This window comes from Erpetoichthys calabaricus, chromosome 2 (genome assembly GCF_900747795.2).
Source record: "Erpetoichthys calabaricus chromosome 2, fErpCal1.3, whole genome shotgun sequence".
NCBI lineage: Eukaryota > Metazoa > Chordata > Cladistia > Polypteriformes > Polypteridae > Erpetoichthys > Erpetoichthys calabaricus.
In genome coordinates, this window is record NC_041395.2 from 94,369,909 (window position 1) to 94,391,695 (window position 21,787).

At 38.8% G+C, this 21,787-nt stretch overlaps 1 protein-coding gene across 1 annotated transcript; it reads left to right on the forward strand.

The window, feature by feature from the left end:
• Positions 1-6,989: 6,989 nt before the first annotated feature.
• Positions 6,990-20,487, forward strand: LOC114646143 (protein rapunzel-like). Its single transcript, XM_028794154.2, has 3 exons — positions 6,990-7,365; positions 14,912-14,992; positions 19,202-20,487. The coding sequence occupies exon 3, from the start codon at positions 19,226-19,228 to the stop codon at positions 19,910-19,912; it is 687 nt and encodes a 228-aa protein (XP_028649987.1). The 5' UTR covers positions 6,990-7,365; positions 14,912-14,992; positions 19,202-19,225; the 3' UTR covers positions 19,913-20,487.
• Positions 20,488-21,787: the final 1,300 nt, after the last annotated feature.

The window sequence follows — 21,787 nt, forward strand, 5'->3', positions numbered from 1 at the left end:
GGACAGACCCTACAAAAGGTTGGCATTGATTTGGGGCAAGATTGCTTTTCACATGGCCAACTGTATGTTGCATGCTCAAGAGTGAGCTCAGCGCACAGCTTGGTCATATTACAACCGCCAAACTGACAACGTGGTATACAAAGAAATCCTTAACAAATAATTATTTGTACATTTTCCCTCAGTTTAAAAAGGTTTACTTTTCTTCTTAATAAAAATTTTAAGGCAGTACTTCGCCGCTGCGAAGCACGGGTATTTTGCTAGTAATTTAGATAAAATACTGGTATAAACATGTCGTAAAAGAAAACATCATTATAAAAGCAACTTTCCAAATAGGCCAGTTCAAGATGGCGGAGGTTCCGCTGATAAGGATTTCCGGCAGGAAGAGGCGGGTCCAGGCAGACTGAAACCGAAAGTGACATCGAGGGTGGTAAACACATCAATCTTCTGGTCTGCAGAGAAAGGAAGAAATAAGGTGTTAGTCAACAGCAACCTCTTGTGTTCTGGCAGGAAATTACCATTACCAAGGGTCTAGGAATACCTGAAGAACCTGGCAGTAAAGCTAACAAAGCCCACTGTCCCAAATGTGAGCTGGGGGGGTAGTAGTCATACGGGTTGCCTTTGACCTCAGAGTGGATTAAGGCAGAATCGGGCAGCAAGTGTGAGTGGACAAAGGTACAAAGCAGCTGAGCAGTGTAGTGAAAGTGGAGCTGAAGTTGCCAATAGTCAATTTTTGGGCTACTTACCACATATTGGGTCATTATATAAATTTATTCTTGCATTCATCAATTTTCATAACCCACATTCAATTCATAAAGAGTGACAAAAAGCAGTAAAACAAACAATAAACAGCAAACACACAAAGCAGGTATTTAGGACCTCATACTGTAGAGCAGGGGTGTTGAACTCCAGGCCTGGAGGGCCACAGTGGCTACAGGTTTTCCTTCTTACCCTTTTCCTAATCAGTGACCAGTTTTCACTGCTAATTCACTCCTTTTCCCTTCATTTTAATAGCCCTGCTTTTAAGGATTCAGTCCTCTGAATGTATTCCTTTCTTCATTAAATGGCATCCAAACCGAAATGAGACGTGAAATGAGCCAACAGATGACCAGCTAAACTGGGATTTCAAACTCCAACCAATTTCACGCCAATCAATCAATCTCTTAATGAGAATCTGATTCTTGCTGTTAATTAAACTCGTTATTTAATTCAATGGCTTGTTGCTGCTCTCATTCTGCCACAGCAGACATTTCTAAAACTGATCTTTTTTTTAAACACCGTCACAATGTTTTGGTGACCTGAGACATCAACCTTACTGAGAAGTTCACCTTTCTTTATTTTCAGATATTGTGTGATGAGCACAAGTTAGCTAGTCATGTGGCGGCTTGTTTTGGGTCTCATTATTGTTTGGCTGCTAATTAAGGAAAACGAGACAACTAAGGGGCCTGAGTCAAGTTAATTAAAACTAAGGCAAAAGAAGTTAATCAGCAGCAAAAACTGGTCAATAATGAAGAAGATGATTAGAATGAAAACCTACAGCCACTGCTTGCCCTCCCGGACTGGAGTTCGATAAAGCATATTAGTTGCTCTGTCTTCTGTTTCAAAGATGCTGTATGGTTTCTTTTTTTCTGGTGGGCAAAACAAGAAATATGTCAAAAATTATACTTTATTAGAACTTTCCATAATATAATAAATGCAGCAATTGCTCCAAAGCTTCGTCATTAGCTAATTTAGACATTTCATAACCACTTGGCTAATGATGTAGCTTCACCCAATAATAAAACAAAAATCTGCCTCCATCCAACTGTATTCTAAATCAAAAACAAAAATCAACACTGGATATAATGAAACATATAAAATCAGTTTTTTTTATTATCTAACTATACAGTGGTGCAGTGATACATATTGCCACTTCACAGATTCACTGTGTTGTTTGAATCACGCACATAAGTTCAAGTGGAGCTTGCACGTTCTGAGAAGATCAGACCCAGAGTTTCTATCCACTTCAGAAAGACTTGCAGGGTAGAGTATCTGGTGACACTAAAGTGTGAGTGAGTATGACCTCTGATGGACTGGCAGCCTGCATGGTGGTGTTATCTGCTTTGCACTCATTGCTGACAAGATAGGCTCAGGCTCCTCCCATAAAGCTGAATTAGATTAATCAGGTTTGCTAATATTTAATAATGGAACACATGATGGGACACTGGGGAATATTTTCATCCTGGAGAGAAATGTGCTACATACCATAGACTTTCTGATGACCACCAGTACTATCACATGCTCCTGTAAATCAATGTTTAACAGTTTGATATTACACACACAGTTACACTCTACAATAATGAATATTGGCATGTTTATAATAGCATGATTTGTTCCTGCCTTGCACCCTGTGTGACTCTGTGTTCGGATATAGCGGGTTGGACAATGACTGTCTGACTGACATTCAAATCCAGGTTGTTGTATCCACAAGGCAGCAATGCTAACCACTGCCCTACCATGTACTAAAAGGTAATAAAATCACTTTTCAAAGAACAGGGCAGTCTACGACATTTACAATGTGCCCATTCAATAGCACAGTTCACTCTGTACAGTGTAGGGGTTGACTCAGTGTGCCAGTGGATTTGACCAGGATATTCAAGTTTGAAGCTGTATATTTTGTCTTATTTTAACATGAACAAGGCTCATATCACAAAATAATGACAATTACAGTGGCCCGATGTTATTTCACCCCTTGGAGTGCATATTAATCTTCACAGTCTACTCCTGTAGATTACCGAGTGTGCCCCTAAATTAGTGTACCCGCACTGGACTGGGCAACAATTCACATGCAATGACAATATGGAGTATGAATAGGTACTCATACGGTGTGTGAATAAAAAGCTGGCTGCAAGTAGCTAGCTAACCAAAGTAATTACCTTTTACTACACAAAGATGCAGTGATTAGTGCTGCTGCTTCGTAGACCCAGCAACCTGGGATCGAATGTATTCTTTTCTAAACTTATGTTCAAGCCCAGTCAGTAATAGGATGGGAAACCAACCGTGAAAAACTTGGGATGCTCCTGGAAGAAGTGTTGGCGAAACCTGCAGGGGGCACTTACCATGTTGTCTGAATATGGATCCCAATGCCCCAATGCAGTGAAGGGTACGCTGTGCTGTAAAAATGACACCATCCTTTGCATAAGACATAAAACCGAAATACCAACACTCTATGCTAAAAAAAGATCCTGGGGCATCCATCGTAAAGAGTAGGGTGTATCCTGATGTCCTAGCTAAATTGTTCACTACAGACTAGTCATTACTAATTTCTGCAGCCTCTCTCCCAATAACCCCCCCCCCCCATCTTCCCCTGACTCTCACCCCTTCAACACCTAATAGGTAATGTGTGGCGAGTGTACTGGAGCAAAATGGCTGCTGTTGCATCATCCAGGTGGATTCTGCATACTATTGGTGGTTGAAGTGGCTCCTCCCCTCTCACTATGTAAAGTGCTTTGAGTAGTGAGAAAAGCACTATATAAAAACATAAAGAATTAAGAGTGTAACTGTGTACATGAACTATTAACAGTGCATTTTGTCAACAGGAAATGATGCAAAGCACACACAATAGTATCAGGCACTCATCTGAAAGTATGTGGTAGGCACCAGATTGTTTTCCAGATAATAAAATACTACTATTTGGTTGATTACAATTCACAATGGAATTCGCCTTAAAAGTTGGTCTTACATGTCGGTTTAAGTACAGAAAAGCTTTTCACTGGGAGAGCATAACTAGACTGAATAATAATTTTCTTCTATCAATGCAGTTTACAATGTCACTATTAATTTACTTTCAATAAATTCCATTAGGTGGGAATTTTTGAATCTTGATAACATTTTGACACTCTTATACTTTCAAACCAGAATTTTTCATTGTGAAAGAAATAGCCAGACACACAACAAAGGTTTGGGGCAGCCGCCCGTATAGTTTCCCTGGCTGCAAAAGGCTTAAATTTGCGTACAATGTGTATAGGTTAGAGTCCATAACAGAACTGTTTAAGTATGGAGGATGAGGGGTTTTTATAGGTGGTTCACAGGAAGTGACGTCCTCGGGGCCAGAACAGACAGTGATGTCCTCGGGGCCGGAACAGACAGTGATGTCCTCGGGGTCGGGACAGGAGGGATTTCTCGTGGTTGGTCTGCGGAGAGAAAAGAGAGAGGCTTAGTGCACCCCTCCACCCCATGGCCTGGCATAGAATTAGCGTTTCCTGGTCCCTTTGTTTGACTCCCAAGTGCATGTGTGTGACATCATATTCCTTCCATCAAGTTGTACTGTGTTGCTACTGGGACTGTGCTACCTGCCCAGTTTGTGAACTTTCACACACGTGTACATATGATTATCTTTCATGACACTGCCTGATTTGTTCCTATTATTTTATGAAATGAGATACTATCCAATTTGCATTTAGCATGTGCTTTCTACCCGATTTGCACCCCATTTTTCAGATGTGTACATTAAATAATTTTTCATAACTTTGTTCGATATGTGCACACCATAAATTATTCACATGTGCGTGAAACAGATCAGGAAGTGCCATAAAGTATGATTTGGAGTACCCTTACGGTATGCATGTATAAACATTCTGTACATGCATAGCACAAAATGGGCAGGAAGTGCAGATGAGTTAGTGGCATACCGTCCTACTCTTGTGCACCAGAAGCCTTTTGCGGTTTGTGCGTTATATGCAAAACAGATAATAAACCACTACATTTATGAACTAACTAGCACAGAATAAAATACACACATCATGGGGTTCACTCTAAGCAATGTCATTCGCACTGTTGTCAGATTGTGTGGTTTCACGCCCAGTTGGGCTATTTCTAATCTAGTCATGCATGAAAAAGTTAGTTTGGGCATGACTCTTTTTTTGTTGTATTTTTCTTTAAATTATATGTGATTTTGTAAAGCCTGTAAATGTCTATTTGCAATTCCTCATCCCTTTTGCCAATGAAACCGTCTTCTCTTTTCAGGCTCTGACAGTGAAATTTCAGACAACCTTCTTCAAAACTTTAAAATCTGAAGTTTCATTACAGTCCATTCATCCAATGACCTTGCATTTACAGATACTCCTACACAATTACTGATAAAATTGGACATTGCTGTAGGTAACAACCAATTACAGCTGATAAAAGGATCTGCCCAAAAAAAAACCTCACACATGGGTGTCCAAAACAGGAATGGAGAGGTGAGATAACAGCAGTACAGAAACTATTTTCGTTGTCTCTGATCAGCAAGGGCGATGAGACGGACTACAGGGAGGAGGTCAGACTTCTATCAGAATGGTGTCAGGATAACAACCTCACCCTCAGCGTTAGCATAACTAAGGAGATGATTGTGGATTTCTGCAAACAGGCAACACAGCACAGCCCCATCTACATCGGAGGTGAGGCTGTGGAGCAGGTCAGCAGCTTTAGGTTCCTCGGAGTCACCCTCACTGATGACCTTAAATGGTCAAGTCACACTGCGGCAGTAGTCAAGAAAGCCCAACAACGCCTCTACTTCCTCAGGAGACTGAGTAAAGTCCAGATGTCCCCCACAACTCTGTGCAGATTCTACAGGTGTACTGTGAAATCCATCCTGACAGGATGCATCACATCCTGGTACAGCAACTGCTCAGTTCAGGACTGCAAAGCTCTGCAGCGTGTGGTGAACACAGCACAGCAGATCATGGGCACACAGCTCCCTGTGATCCATGACATCCACACTACACGCTGAACCGTATCAGATGGGACCCCAGCAGCCCTGCACTGTCACTTTTCACCCTCCTCTCATCTGGGAAGTGACTAAAGTCCATTCGGACATACACCTCCAGGTTCAGGAACAGTTTCTACCCAACTGCAATCAGACTCATGAACAATCAGTAACCTTGTGTCACCTCCACTGCTACCTGCCCATATACGTCTTCCACTGTCTCTATTTATTCCTAGGATTCTGGTTTTATTTACTTATTTATATTCATTTATTTATTGTTATTTATGTTGCTTTGAGGCTAGGGATCTGCATTGGCAATCGGAAGGTTGCCGGTTCGAATCCCGTAAATGCCAATAGGGACTTTGCTCTGTTGGGCCCTTGAACAAGGCCCTTAACCTGCAATTACTGAGCACTTTGAGTAGTGAGAAATGCTCTATATAAATGCAAAGAATTATTATAATTTATTGTGTGTGGGTTTTTTTTTTTTTGTCTATGTTCACTGTCTGCAGGGGCATATGCAAGCATGCATTTCATTGTACATGGTATTTGTACTTGTACACATGACAATAAATTTAAATTACCTTCGAACTTAATTTTGTAAACATGTGAAAAAAAGTATTAAATGGTATGAAAAGATAATCCCAGTTCAAAACACTCCCTTCTGTTATTTGAGACAATACAACAGTTAAAGACTGATGATAGTTAGGAAGTATTTTTTTCTCATATAACTGCAACATTTATTCTTTTACACTGTTAAATACATTTATGCATATAAATACATGTATATATATAAAACGATAGGCTATGTTTGAACAAAATGTGTTGTATTTCAGCATGATATATGCAATATTGTTTGGGTGTCATATCTTTCTTATAAGAATGAAAAATTAAAAGTTTATTTCCAGCTTGGAAAATAAAAAAGATTAAAAACGTGTGTCACATCTTCTGAATGATATACAGCTGAAAGGTAGTGTTTCTTACCTTCTTTCTTTTTCAGGGAGGATATATAAACCTTTAACTTTATTCCGATGCAGATGCAGATTCAGATCCAGATCCAGATGCAATTCATTTAAAAGCTTTTCTTTTGAGTTGTACAATCGGACCTCAGCCATTAGGGTAAAATACGCTCAGTATTGAAGTATCTGGCCTCACCTACTAATGCAAATTAAGTACAAATTGACCAATCAGAGAAGTGACGTTAATTTATGTTTGCAGCTTGGAGTTAGGAAGGTGTATTTGGGTGGCAATTTGATTGCCTGAAATGGACTAATCGACACTCGGTTTGAGTTTGTAAAATTAGGACAGATTTTGAGTGCGATTGGTCTGTAATTTGCCTGTCAAGTCTGGAAACGCTGGTGGTTCTACTCGAAGGTGTCGGTCGGCAAGTAGACCCTGCGGGATTGACATCTCTTCACGCTGAAAGCGGCGTGTCTTTTTAAGAGAGAAGGTGGGCGTTCCTCTTCCACCACTGTTCATAGGAAATACAGTTCTGCAGGTCTTTGACAGTCAGTGTCAGGAAGAAAAAAATTCTTCTTTACGAAGATCCCGTCCCGTTTTAAATACACAGGCTTTCATTGGTTAAGTGCAGACATTTAGGAGCCAGCAGCCGAAACTACAGTGGAGGTTAACCCCTCTGGAAGCAGGTAAGTCTTCCAATTTTTGCATTTTCCGCAGATGAAGATGTCTTAACAGAGCTTCTCCTGGTTTCAAGCAATATTAAGTGTAATCATTGTACTTTGCAGTTCCACGTTTCTTAATGTGGCGTGCTGTAACAATAAAAATAAAATAATTTTTTGACATATTAAAATTGCCATTTAATTTAGTTATTTAGTTGCTGTTACGCAGAGCACAAAGAATTTTTGTTTGTACAGGGACCGCAGTTTAAAAATCGGTTATCTGAATTAACTTAATCACTTTGAGAAAGCTTCCACTATGACTGTCTATGATCGTACAATAATAATTCAAGCAATAATGAAAAATATGTCTACTTTTATGATAAAATTGTCTGATATTGTAAGAAAACTGTCGTTTTTGAGATATTCTGCACTTTTTCACAGGCTTAGATGATCGTACAGCATCTCACGCCCTTTATTTTATTCACTGCCGCTTCGCTTACTCGTTTTGTCATTGCAGATGCAGGCTACGTCATTGCTACCACATTGCAGGCCTTTGTGACTCTGCCGTAGTTCTCGTGAGATGAAAAGCCCGAATTCACCGTTGTGTGCGCGTTTTATCGTTGCTGTGTATCGCCTATGTGTTCATTGTATAGGTTCACGAAGCGCCACTGCAGTCCTTTCCTTAGTCCAGCCGTCAGTCTGTTGCCCCTGTTCGATTATGCTGCATGTTATTGAACTTGCCTTGGGTGTTCGCCTAGAGACAATCAGCCTGTAGCGGTTTGCCTTGATGCTGAAAACCTGAACTAGCCTATTTTATCAGTCTTGGGTAAAAATAAACAATTCTGCTTTAAATGATTACAAGCGTGGATCAAACTCGGTCCAGTTATCAGAGATAAACTATAGGTGAGACTAATTCTGTTCGGTTTAAACTGAGCCTCTACCATAATTCAAGTGTTCCTTATTTATGCTCAGCCACCGCACAAAACATACACTACGGTATCCAGTTGTGGTCCAAGTTGAAAAAGTGAGCAAACTCACTTTAATTATCCATCAATCCATACTATCAAAGTATTAAGATTTTGTTTTCTTTATCCTGATGTACATTAAAAATCTTTTCTAAGATTGGGATATTAACCGATTTTTACTTATGTAGGCTTAGATGACAAGTTAGTTAAATATAAACCTTTGCAAAATAAGTCATAAATGTTTACATTTTTTCCAGGAAGCTGGCTGATCCTGGTATTAATTTCCATTGTATTTTTTATGACTAAGTTTCACAATGACTAAAATATTGTATTATTTGAAACTTTTTTTTTTCTTTATGGTCTCCCAACTTTTTCTGTATCCCGCAGTTACTTGGACTCCTTAGTCTCTTGTAATTGAGTGTACAGTCATTTTAAATAACTGTGAAATGTACCGCCTGCTCCAGTCTTTGAGTTAAATATATCAGTTTTTTTTTCTTAACCATTTAATTTTTTAGTGAGCCTGTTTTGGAAGCACTAGGCACATTGACGTAATCAGTAAACAACTGGACACCAATCCATGCTCATATCGGGAAAATTTATAGTTACCAGTAACATGTTTGGCTTGTATGTGAAAAATCAGGCATGGTGAGAATATACACATTACACAGAAAATAATCAGGAACTCAAACTGTGTAGCAGCACAATTAAATTCTTTATTATCATTACATACACTGACTTCCAGGGATAAACAGTACTGCCTGGGGTGGGGCACCAAATTTAGGAGTGAGATACTGTATATAGCCTGTGATGTAAAATTTGGCAGTGAGGTTCAGTAGTGTGGATTTGATTACCTGAAACACGTAACAGAAACACACCTTCAGCTTTATATATTAGATAATGCATAATACATATACGGTATTTGTACAGTATATACATTATATTGTATGTGGTTTTCTGTACATGTGTGTTTGTTTGCAGGTATCTTTTTTTGTTGCAGTGAGTTATCACTATAATATTTCGCAACTTGTGGTATAATTTTATCTACAGAATGATAATAGAATAATACTTTCTTATACTTAACATGCCCAGGCTTCACCACACTACATGCACGCCTCAAAGGTGGTTCTTTTACAACTACATTGTAGGCACACCAAGCGCAAACAACACATCAAGAAACGTGTGCCTTTTACCTGCAAGTGGTCATTTTTGTTTGTTTGAATCCCTGCATCAGAAGAGTACAATAGCTCAAAGTGCCATATATACTTTCATTAAGGAAATCTAAGCAGGTTTTTCTAAACCTGCTTTTTCCAATCTGGAGGCCATGGGAGCTAGATCCTGTTTTGGCAGCACTGTGCAGAAGATATGAACCAAGACTGCATTTTATTACAGGGCATACTAATATACACATCCACAAACATTTACAACAGGTCCCTTTAAATTTACCAGTGGATTTGACATACATCTCCTTTTGTATGGTGCAGGGAGAGGTAAGTTGGGGGGTTTAGAGCTTATCTTAGACTGGTCACTTTCTGTGTGCAGTTTACATACTATTAAGGAATATATTGGACACAATATGTATTTTCATCTGTAACCTTAAAGCAGGGCTGTGGAGTCGGTAGATAAATCCTTTGACTCCAACTACAACTCTGACTTCTTAGTTTCTGGTACTTCTGACTCCGCGTACCTTGTATTTAATATGATAATGTATTTTCCATGTTGATTAAAGGAAGGTAACATACACGTCATTTAACCACAGAACTGCTAGCTATGAAGCTGACTCTCTACCGTATTGGCCAGTTTAAACAAAAGACAAGAACCCCTGAGCACACAACAGACCATAGCACACACCTCCACTTACATCATGACACTTGTTTACACTCAGATTAACTTGTTAAACACATTATATCTGAAATAAAATGAAAACACTTTTTGTAATGTATCATAATCCAGATTACAATATGTGAATGTCAGGTTGTATAATAGCTCAGCTGAAATTCACACTAGTAGTAACACAACTATGCACTGGGCTTTATTCTTACATCAGAGAAGTATTTAATTATGACTATTGTTTGCGAAATGGGTCATTTGAACTTGCTGTATTTTTTTTTTTACAATTTAAATTTATTAGGAGTCAAGTCTGTACATTTTTTCTGACCCCAACTCCAGGTAACCAAATTGTCTCGGACTCCGACTCCACAGCCCTGCCTTAAAGCATAAACATTTTAAATGTACCACATGAATCTGATGTCTGTTGCATTATCTAGCTAGTTCAGAATTATTTATGAGCAATCTTGGCACCATTTTCTGTTGTGCTGATGCACTCACTGGCTTACCAAACAATGATTGCTAAAGGGTGATTTAAGCACATATATTCAGTGCTTCATGGACCCTTAAATCTCCACTAGTAAAACTGCAGGACAACCATTTATGAAAACAGGTATTGATCTAAATGATCAACATCAAGTGAAATTCTGCTATAATATTCTGTAAGATATATATCTTACAAATATTATGATGTGTAATAGTTTATATGTTATCTGGTATACAGTATCTGTGATTTTCTGTGCCATAAAGTATATAGTTGATTAGTGCCGTCTCTTTGCAGTATGTTCATAAACCTCAGCAATCTGAGTACTTGAAAATTATATCTTTTTCATAATTTTTTTTTTTCTGAAAGTATGCACATAACAAACAAAGAACAAAAAAGCAGAACCTACCTGTTGTAGATATAACTCATTTCTTCAAAATACTGCTCTGGCTACACCCCCAGAATAAGGAAATGGACAACAAAAGGACATTTTTAGATGTTGTACAAAGGCAAAATAGTGACTGCTTTTGAGCAATAGTTTTGGCATAATTAAAATTCCTTATTGATTACATAAATTGGATATTATGAGTATACCGTGTTGTTAAAAAGTGTGTTAACTCCATTGGATGATGTTTACTCAAAACCAGCTCTTCAATTGTTTTATACAGTATAAAATATTAATATTCACAAAAGCAATGTTTTGTTTAAACCAAGTTTTGTATGCAACATAAAATTAAGGACAGTAAGAGCTCATGTACAAAAGCAAGTAAACCCTTGCTTTCCTGTCATGTAATTACATTTTGTACTAGTGAGTAGTTACCACATCTTTAGTGATTTAGCTATTTAGCTTGAGAATGTCACTTATGGGGGCGGCATGGTGGCGCAGTGGGTAGCGCTGCTGCCTTGCAGTTGGGAGATCTGGGGACCTGGGTTCGCTTCCCAGGTCCTCCCTGCGTGGAGTTTGCATGTTCTCCCCGTGTCTGCGTGGGTTTCCTCCGGACGCTCCGGTTTCCTCCCACAGTCCAAAGACATGCAGGTTAGGTGGATTGGCGATTCTAAATTGGCCCTAGTGTGTGCTTGGTGTTTGAGTGTGTCCTGCGGTGGGTTGGCACCCTGCCCAGGATTGGTTCCTGCCTTGTGCCCTGTGTTGGCTAGGATTGGCTCCAGCAGACCCCCGTGACCCTGTGTTCGGATTCAGCGGGTTGGGAAATGGATGGATGGATGGATGTCACTTATGTCTACTAAGAGTAGGCTATCCCGCCAAATTCAGCTAAAATGCAGACCAAATGTTGTTTAAAGTCTCTTAAGAGTCCTAATTTGACATCATAATAATTTGAATGTGTCCCTTGTTAAGTTTGAAAAGAAATACGGGTTAACTGTCAGGTGTTTTGCTTACTTCCTACCAATGTGTGTCACTGTCCCATGTTTTTGCCAGTGAATATTTCAGTTTGCTTTTCTTTCCACAAAGAACACTCTTTATCAATATGTGCTGTGGGATTACAGATATTTAATATTGCCTTAACTTCACAGACACTTTTCAAAATGTTTCTAAAAGCATATGTTAATGGAAGTGTCAGACATAAATGTAACTGTGAAGGTGCTCAGCAAATGTGTATTTTTTTTTCTTGTCCATGTACTTCCTTTTCCCTCTCATGTCAGAAGGATACTTGCTAGCTTGAATATCCGTTATTGTGGGTGCAAACATGATTGTTTCTGGCAGAGGGGTGGAATCCAAAACAGGGTTAATTCCTGCCTACGTGCTGCTGGGACAGGCTCAGTCCCCTTAAAAATGTGCATCTGAATTGGATTAAGGGGATTGGGCAATGTTCATTTAAACTGTGAATTCTAAAATTGTAAAGGTGGATTATAATTTACAGATGGGCTGGAGGTTAATGTAATTTCCAATGTATTTTGAAAAGACATTGTTGCAGTTGCTTCTTCTGTACAGCAATGTTGCTGCTTCAGTTATGTTTGTAGAATTTGTCTCTTATCAAGTGCTTCCTGAAACACGTTGACAGACTTAGTAAAGGTTTTACACAAAGCTTAATATTTTAGTTTTCTTCACATTGCGTACCTCCCACATCAATTTGCACTGGGGACAATGCACCTTCCCACAGTGTGTGGTCAGTTTTGAAAACAAAGTAGTTCATATTTATGCATATCTGATAAAATAAACAATTGTTTATTAAATAATTATGGACAAGTTTGCTGGCATCACAAGATCATTTGTTTTGTTATGGGTACAGTTTTTGTTGTATAATATGCAAAAGTTCCCTGAGTTTTGGACTGCACCTTATATCTTGTCCTTATCTGGGGAATACCTTTCCCTTGTTACTTCCAGTTATGAAGGAGATTACTGTTTAACTTTATGCAACACATGTATAATATATACACAGTGCACAATTAACAGAAAAAATACTTTTTTGATTCCAGAGAGATATTGCAGGTTAAAACAGTCTGAAGCTTTGCCACATCATAACACTCCTTCATTAGCTGCCTTTGTACGTAGCAATTGGTATTACGTAAAAATGTCAGCATATTCACTTCCAGTAATACATGTTAGTTGATAAAGAGAAAACTAGTAAGATGTTATTTTGGCTGAAAAATTATAATGCTAAGAGGAAAATAAAGGAGATTCTTGCAACAATGAGTATATTCATAAATACTTGTTTAAAGGTGTTAAGGATTAAATAAAAAATAATTCAAATGTAATTAAACTTGCCATATCTGTTGTGATCTCAGGGGTCTATGCTGGAAATAAATCATGCCAGATATGTTTATTTCAGACTTCCTTTTGGATTTGATTTTTAAATCCACATCAGTTTGTGTCTATTTTGGGCTATTGAAAGGCAGGTTCTTCAACAGTACACAAACAGTCTGGCTGGTATCTTTTAGTGGTAAACAACAAAATTGCCAATTACCTGTGGTGTCCATCTTTGTAGGTTTCAGCCAAGGGAAGGGTATAATTGAAAGAGGTAATTTCAGATCCTTTCTTAGGCCCTTTTTGTTTTGGATTAACCTGCCTTGGGTAATGCACTCCATGTACTTTAGTGAGGAAGAGAAAAACAAGCTTAGAAACTCTTCAACCCCTTCTTAGTGGCTCTCTCTGTGGTCCAAAGCTTCTAGCCACATATTAATACTGTATGCCAAAAACTGTTAGTTACTTTATTGAGAATGTTTCTTCCTTTGTATAGCACCTTCTTTTTGTCATTTTTTTGTTTTTTTATGCCATTTACCTTTTTATTAAGTTTTATGTCTTATTTTTGTTATTTTACTGTGATGTCTGTTCTCAGTGGTAAACTGCATGCTGCTAGCCTCTTCAGTCGATACTGCATTTTACCACTAATGGAATTTTAATGTCTTATCATTTAGAAGTCTGTTCTTTTAAAGGCCATTATTTTATGACTTATGTGTCCTGAAAATACTATTAAAAGAAAGTGCTTTTCCCAACCACTAATCATCTACTAAGGAAAGGAATCTGTATGGAATGATTAACATTTCTTACACTGCATATTCTCAGCCAGCAAATTCCCTGCACTTTATACTTAAAGACACACCTATAGACAAGAGACTGACAATAATAAATTAATGCATTCTGTCTGAAAAGAGTTGTGCTCTTTCTGTACAAATGATGCTGAGAAGGATTGTGCAGACATTTTGTCTCGCCCCTTTCTTGTTTTGTATTTTTGGGGCCTATGTGATAATTTAGAATTGAAGATAGAACATGCTTTTATGGGTGGCACAGTATTTGGCTTGACTGCCTTACACGTTCAGAAGGCCAGGTTCAAATTCTGGACTCAGTCAATGTGTAAGGTGAATTTCTGATGTAATCTCCATGTCTGGGTACTCCTATTCCAAAGATGTTAGGTTGGTGCATCAAAATTAATCAGGCGTTAGTGTGTGCTGCAGTGGACAGTCACACCATTCTGGGTTGATTCCTGTATTGGAATTGCTATTGCTGAGATAAGTTCCAGCTCTGGTGATCTTAAATAGTACAAAACTCTTTTGATGCTAGATGGATGGATGTGCTGTTCTGAATAACCTGTGGGTGAGATTGAATAGGATGTGTGTCCTATTCTGTTAACAGTATCAAACTATTTTTTTTATTAACCATGTTTAGTGTTTGCATAGAGGAATGAGATCAGCTAATCATTTGTCATGTTAGTGTGCATGAGGTGGTTCAGAATACAGTATATTTTGATAACACATTATAACATACAGTTAATTCAGATTGGTTGTTTTCTGTTTTATTTCATTGTTTGTGATGTTCATTATTAAGAACTTTTTTTTTTCCCTCTAGACCAAGAACAAGGTTTAACTGAGGCTCATATACAACAGACAAGACCAGCATTGTAGCTCGGCTTTTGCAATTGCAGAACAGGTAAGAGGTTTCATTATCTAAGTACTGTTTCCTGAGTAAAGTGCTATCTTTAAATCATCATCTGAAAGACTACAACTTTGAGGAATATGAAAACTGTATTAAACTGAACATTGTCTTTTTATAATTGACAGTTTTTTGTTTTTTTAACAAATTTCCACCACTTTAATTCATGGGTTGAAATGCAGACTTTCTCTTACTGTGTTTTGTGTACTTTTCTACTTGCTGCTTGTGTGCTATTGTTTCTCAAAAACACTGCCTATGTGCATGGTGTTTGCCACACCCATTTTGTACATTAATATATTGCTCAAAAAAATTAAAGGAATACTTTGAAAACATCTCAGTAGGAAAAAAAATCATGCTGGATATCTATACTGATATGAACTGGGTAATGTGATAGGAATGAAAGGATGCCACATCAATTGATGGAAAAGAAAACTATCAATCTACAGAGGGCTGATTTGAAAGACACCCCGAAAATCAAAGTGAAAAAATGATGTCGCAGGGGCTGAAATTTCATTGCAGCAACTCCAAATCGTACTCAGTAGTTTGTATGGCCCCCACGTGCTTGTATGCATGTCTGACAACATCGACGCATGCTCCTAATGAGACAACGGATGGTGTCCTGGAGGATCTCCTCCCAGATCTGGACCAGGGCATCACTGAGCTCCTGTGCAACCTGGCAGCATCGGATGGATCTAAACATAATGTCCCAGAGGTATTCTATTGGATTTAGGTCAGGGAAGCATGGGAGCCTGTCAGTGGTATCAATTCTTTCATCCCTCAGGAATTGCCTGCATACTCTCGCCACATGAGGCTGGGCATTGTTGTGCACAATGAAGAACCCAAGGCCCACTGCACCAGCACAGGGTCTGAAAATGAGTCCAAGGATTTCATCCTGATACCTAATTGCTATCAAGGTGCCATTGTCTAGCCTGTAGAGGTCTGTGCATCCCTCCATGGACATGCCTCCCCAGACCATCAATGACCCACCTCCAAACTGGTCATGCTGAACGATATTACAGGCAACATAACGTTCTTCACGGCTTCTCCAGACCCTTTCACATCTGTCAGATGTGCTCAGGGTGAATCTGCTCTCATCTGTGAAAAGTATAGAGCACCAGTGGTGGACCTACCAATTCTGGTATTCTATGGCAAAGGCCAATCGAGCTCTATGTTGTGCCCTCAGGCCACCCTCATGAACTCTGTTTCTGATTTTTTGATCAGAGACATTCACATCAGTGGCTGGAGGTCATTTTATAGGGCTCTGGCAGTGCTCATCCTGTTCCTCCTTGCCCAAAGGAGCAGATACCGGTCCTGATAATGGGTTAAGGACCTTCTACGGCCCCGTCCAGCTCTTCTAGATTAACTGTCTGTCTCCTGGAATCTCCTCCATGCCCTTGAGACTGTGCTGGGAGACACAGCAAACCTTCTGGCAATGGCACATATTTATGTGCCATCCTGGAGAAGTTGGACTACATGTGCAACCTCTGGTAGGGTTCAGGTATCGCCTCATGCTACCAGTAGTGACACTGACCGTAGCCAAATGCAAAACGAGTAAAAAAACAGTCCAAAAAATGAAGAGGGAAAAATGTCAGTGGCCTCCACCTGTTAAACCCTTCCTGTTTTGGGGGTCGTCTCATTGTTGCCCCTCTAGATCACCTATTGTTAATTTCATTAACACCAAAGTAGGTGCAACTGATTAACAACCCCCTCTGCTACTTAACTGACCAGATCAATATCCCAGAAGTTTCATTGACTTGATGCTATACTCCGATTAAAAAGTGTTCCTTTAATTTTCTTGAGCAGTTTATATTGACAGGGACCTGATTGGCCAAATTAAAAGTAAAAGGTTAGATGTTAGCTTCATGACTTATCTAAATAATACATTTCATAAAACTGTTATCTAATCAGGTTCCTGATAGTAAGTTAATTTTTTGTTTGATAAATGTTAATACAGTTTTTATATTGTACTACTTTCAAACAATTGTAATTAAAAATTCTGTATACAGTCATTTCAAGTATAGTTAGATCTTTTGTGAAACTTTTTAATGAGCAGTAAGATGTCCATCTTTACTGATAATTGACAGGTGGAAATCGCTTTTTTTTTTTTTGGATAATTTAAGATGACGAAATGAGGTAGTTACCTACTCACTGTATATTAACTAATCATGGTGCTGGAGATTGGCAACATGTTGCATGTTGTTTGGCATGTGTACCTTTGACAGTTAAAACACTATAAATCTGTATTTTAGCATAGCATTTAATTGTCAGCTTACAACATCTTGTTGAAAGACATACATAGTTGAGGTTTCATGTTCAGGCATAATGACATTAGTAGGTTTTCACTATTTATGGATATGCAACAACTAGTGCGGCAAAAGGCAAGCAGTCCTTTTAAGGAGAGTCACCTCAAAAGAGCCACGTAAAGAGCAGAGAATCTATCCATTGGGGCGCTTGGCGCCGATGCTACACTATATAGACACCTCCAGAGAATGAATTTGCTTATGTACATAGAAAGCATTTCCACTCTATTAACATGCTGCTTTATAGTCCACAGAAAATGTGTTGCATTGTGCAAGCATGTAGCATGCTTCATAATGTCACACACAATCATGGCTTTCCCTACCTGAAGAGATACAGTATGATCAACCTGCCCCAACAAATGATCAGCCAAAAAGAACAGTGTTACAACTGCGTTTGACTGTAATTAGCAGAATGTAATCAGATGCAGCATTTGTTTCTAACCAATTAATTTAATTTGTGGTCATTATCATATAGTACAGCGCTTACATTCCTTAGTTCATTGGCCACATCTCTTAGTGCATTTTGTTACATCAGAACAGTGTCCATCAGCACACAGCCATATGGTCACCCAGTGGTTTCCAAGGCAGAGGTGTATGAGCAGCCAGTGCCCAAAGATGTGCTGGGCACAGCAGCACCATCAATGCCTGGAGTTGTGTCCTTGGCACAGGGGTCAGATTTTGTAATATTGTCTGAAGCAGAATAAACAGACAGTGGGCTACGACTCGACTTTGTTATTGGACAACTTCTTTTTTTATTTTAGGTACTGTGCGACATATTGAACTTGAACTTTTGTATTACTCCATCAGTTTCATTTTGCTGCTTATACCACTGCTTAAGCCAAGAAATAGTACACTTTTCCTGGCCACCACTTAACATTTGGTGAATCTGAAGTTTAGGGGCTATGTATATTGATTTGCATATTCAAATATACAAAATTCTGGGAGGAATCGGGATGGGGCTGTAGGCGCATGGGTTAAATTTCACGTTCATTGTCATTTATAAAGGTGAAGTGCATGGAATTTGGCATGCGCATAGTTTTATGCATCTGGATTTTTTTGTGTGTATGCCAGTTTTGTCCGCACGCCATGTTGTAGTGTGAATTCTATGCACAACATTATACATGAGGCCCAAAGAATTTTCTGTTAGAAAAATCAGTAAAACACTCCTCTTATATGTACCCATTTTGAAGGTTTAGTTATTGCATTTTAATTACTGGCTTCCCTTAATTGTAATTGTAGATTTTAATGATTGTTGTTCAATGATTTTTTTTTTTAGATTTTTGATATTTAACCATTAATGTCTATGCCCCTTGTGCTGCTTACCTAAAAGGAGTGCTTGTACTGGGGTTCAGAAATGATATCCTTGAGTACCATAATGGTTATAATGAGGCACTTTTCATACTGGGCCTATTTAGATACCAGTTAACCTGTTTTGTCTCACTTACTAAAGACATACCTATGAAGAGTATCCAAAGAAAACCTGCATGTATTCTGCAAGTGTACCCATAGAGCTTTGCTCCACCATGCTTCGCAGGACTGAACTTAATCATACCTATCTTAAACATTATATTTGAGTTCTGGGCTTATCACAGTTATTGAACATATAGTATATGAGTGAAATTCTGCCTGGCGATTTCATGTTTTTACATTCTCTTTTATTGAAAGTGTGCCAAGAGTGCTCGTCTAATAATTATCCAGTAGTGTTGCAGAAATGATTGATGTGATAAACCTGCATATTCATATTTTACTGTTTTCTGCAGCATTCTGCTTTTTATTCTTCTCATATAAAGGTTAATTGCTTATGCTTATCTGTAAGTTCCTATTGCTAGGATCATAATTAATCTGTTTTGATTATGCTGGAGTGTCAAATTGTAATTCTTTTTCTCTTCTCACTTTTCCTTTTTAGCTGCTTCAAGCCAATACATAAACTATGGAAGATATACTAGAATACAAAGATGACATTAAGCAAGGCTTGATAGTGTTTCTGAATTGTGTAGCAGAAGTTTCCTCTGCAGCAGCAGTGTTCAATCCTGTGTTTGGCATAGTAGGATCCTTCATAAAGGTTGTATTGGATCAAACAGGCAATGATGAAGTCAGTGAATTGAAAGAAGAAATGGACAATATTTTTACAAACTTGGATCAAATCTTAGTGCAAACTAATGAAACACTGAATCAGGTTCAAAAAGTATCTGCCGATTTACAGTATTCTAGGATTGAGAGAAACATTAAAGACCAGTTTCGCATGTTTCAGGAAATTTATGATGCCAAGCCAGAACACAAACAACAAAGGACACAATACTTTGAAGATAATTTCCCAAAGAGAGGAGAAGACCAAAATCTGCACACCCTTTATGACCTTGTCATGGGAAAAAACTTGCTTTTTGGCCAACCTATCTTGGAGGTATACAAAAAGTATTCAAATAATGATCCCAATGTTATGGGAACCCTGTGCACTCGCTTAAGGTGTCTTTTTTCTATTGGAATCATAGCCCTTGTGGGCTACACAGTTATAATTGAGGATAATGAGAAGCGATGTATTAGAGAATGGAGAAAGAAAATGGAAGATGTTGAAAATAAAATGCAGATGATTTTAAATGCGTGTCAAAAGAGGCAGTAAATGTCAGGGTGGGGGAAAGGCAGGTGGGACAATATCAGCAGACTGTTAATAAATGACATGACCAGGAATGGACATCTTTGGCAATAGTGGATTCAGGGGTTTTATTCCAACCAGTCTTTATTAACTTCTGCCCTTAAATTGAACACCTAGCTAAATGAACATCCATTTTTGTTATTTCAGGATTCAATATGATAAATTCTCAACCATTCCAGCTTTTTAGGCTCATGTTTGCTTTTATTTCATGTATTCCCTCTCTTAGAACAGTAACTGTTAGCTTCATGTTTTGAAGGTGATGCTTTTTTTATACTTTTTTTTAAGTATCCAATTTTTAAATTCTTGGTAAGACCTTTAATTGTTATTCTGTTCTGATTAAGATATACAAATGTATTACTATTTTTGTTTGTCTCTTCCCAACTATAGCATTGGATTGATTAAAAACGTCTTGTCACATTATGATGCAGGTCCTCAAAAATATAATAAAGTTATACATGTGTTGAAAAATTATCCAGTTGTGCTGATTTCAGCATTTTGCCTGTTAGTTGGACATCAGCACAGTGACTTCAGTTTTTTTTTTTTCATTTCTCTGGAGTTAATATTGAACTAGGAAAAGAAGAAAAGTCTTTGCTAATTAATTTTCTTAACAAGTCAAGTCAAGTTGGGGAGCATGCACTGGTACAGTGCGTTGCCACACCCACTACATGACGAAACAACTCGGGATCCCGGTTGGCAACCCCCCAGGCAGACACTCCGGAAATGGCCGTCTATCTGCTGCAGCCAGGTGTTACGTGGGCGACTCCTTGGCCTGTTCCAGCCACTCGGGTCCCCAACAATGAGGTTCTTACGAGCTGGATCAACCTCGGAGAAATGTGCCATAGTGCCGTACCTGATGCTCCCTCACAATGCAGGTAATGTGCCTCATTCGGGACTCCATGAGCAACCACTCATTCAACACAAAGTCAAACCAACGGTACCCAAGGATGTTCCGGACACACAGTACCAAAAGAGTCCAGTCTTCCTCTCAGGTCACTGGATAGTGTCCATGTCTCGCAACATGCAAGACAGGAAGCACCAGTACTCTAAAGACTTGAACCTTTGTCCTTTTGCATAGATATCGGGAGCGCCACACACCCCTTTCCAGCGACCTCATGAACCCCATGCTCTCCCAATCCATCTACTGACTTCATAGGAAGAGTCACCAGAGACATGAATGTCACAGCCAAGGTAAGTAAACCTCTCGACAAGGTCAACACTCTCTCCGCAAACAGACACACAGCTGATGACTGTGCCCAAGAGGTCATTAAAAGCCTGGATCTTGGTTTTTATCCAGGACGCTCGCAAGCCCAGACACTCCGATTCCTCGCTCAGTCTCTTGTGTGCCCCTTTATTCACCAACAGATGCCCCACAGACATTTCAGATTAATATTGGTAATGCTGTATATTATAGTCCTTTTGCTTTAAATGACTGGCTTTTACTGTTCAGATGATATATATGCAAAAAAAAAATAGACAAAGTGATATTGTTAAATGATAAAAGCATTGAAAGTCTTATTTCTACATGTCTGTACTATTTAGAAACTTTTGAATTGTGTTTTTTTTTTTTAAATATAATTACAGACGGGTCCCAGATCACTACACAATATGGACTATGTCAGCACTTTCAAACGTTTTGTACTTTCATGTATTTGTGTCATCAGATGTAACCAGCAGCACAGGCAGTAAGCTCACACACAGGTAAGTAGCTCAGTCAACAGCTGGCTGTAATTCCCAGTGTCCTAAGCTTGTGTCCCAACCATACACTCTCGGGGAGTATGGCTGCTGGGATGAGGAAGTGACATTCTTAGCAGACCCTGTGGAAAGACTGCAGATAGAGTAGGA

Coding starts and splice junctions, on each gene's coding strand:
- LOC114646143 (XM_028794154.2), top strand. CDS start 19,226: ATGGAAGATATACTAGAATACAAAGATGACATTAAGCAAGGCTTGATA.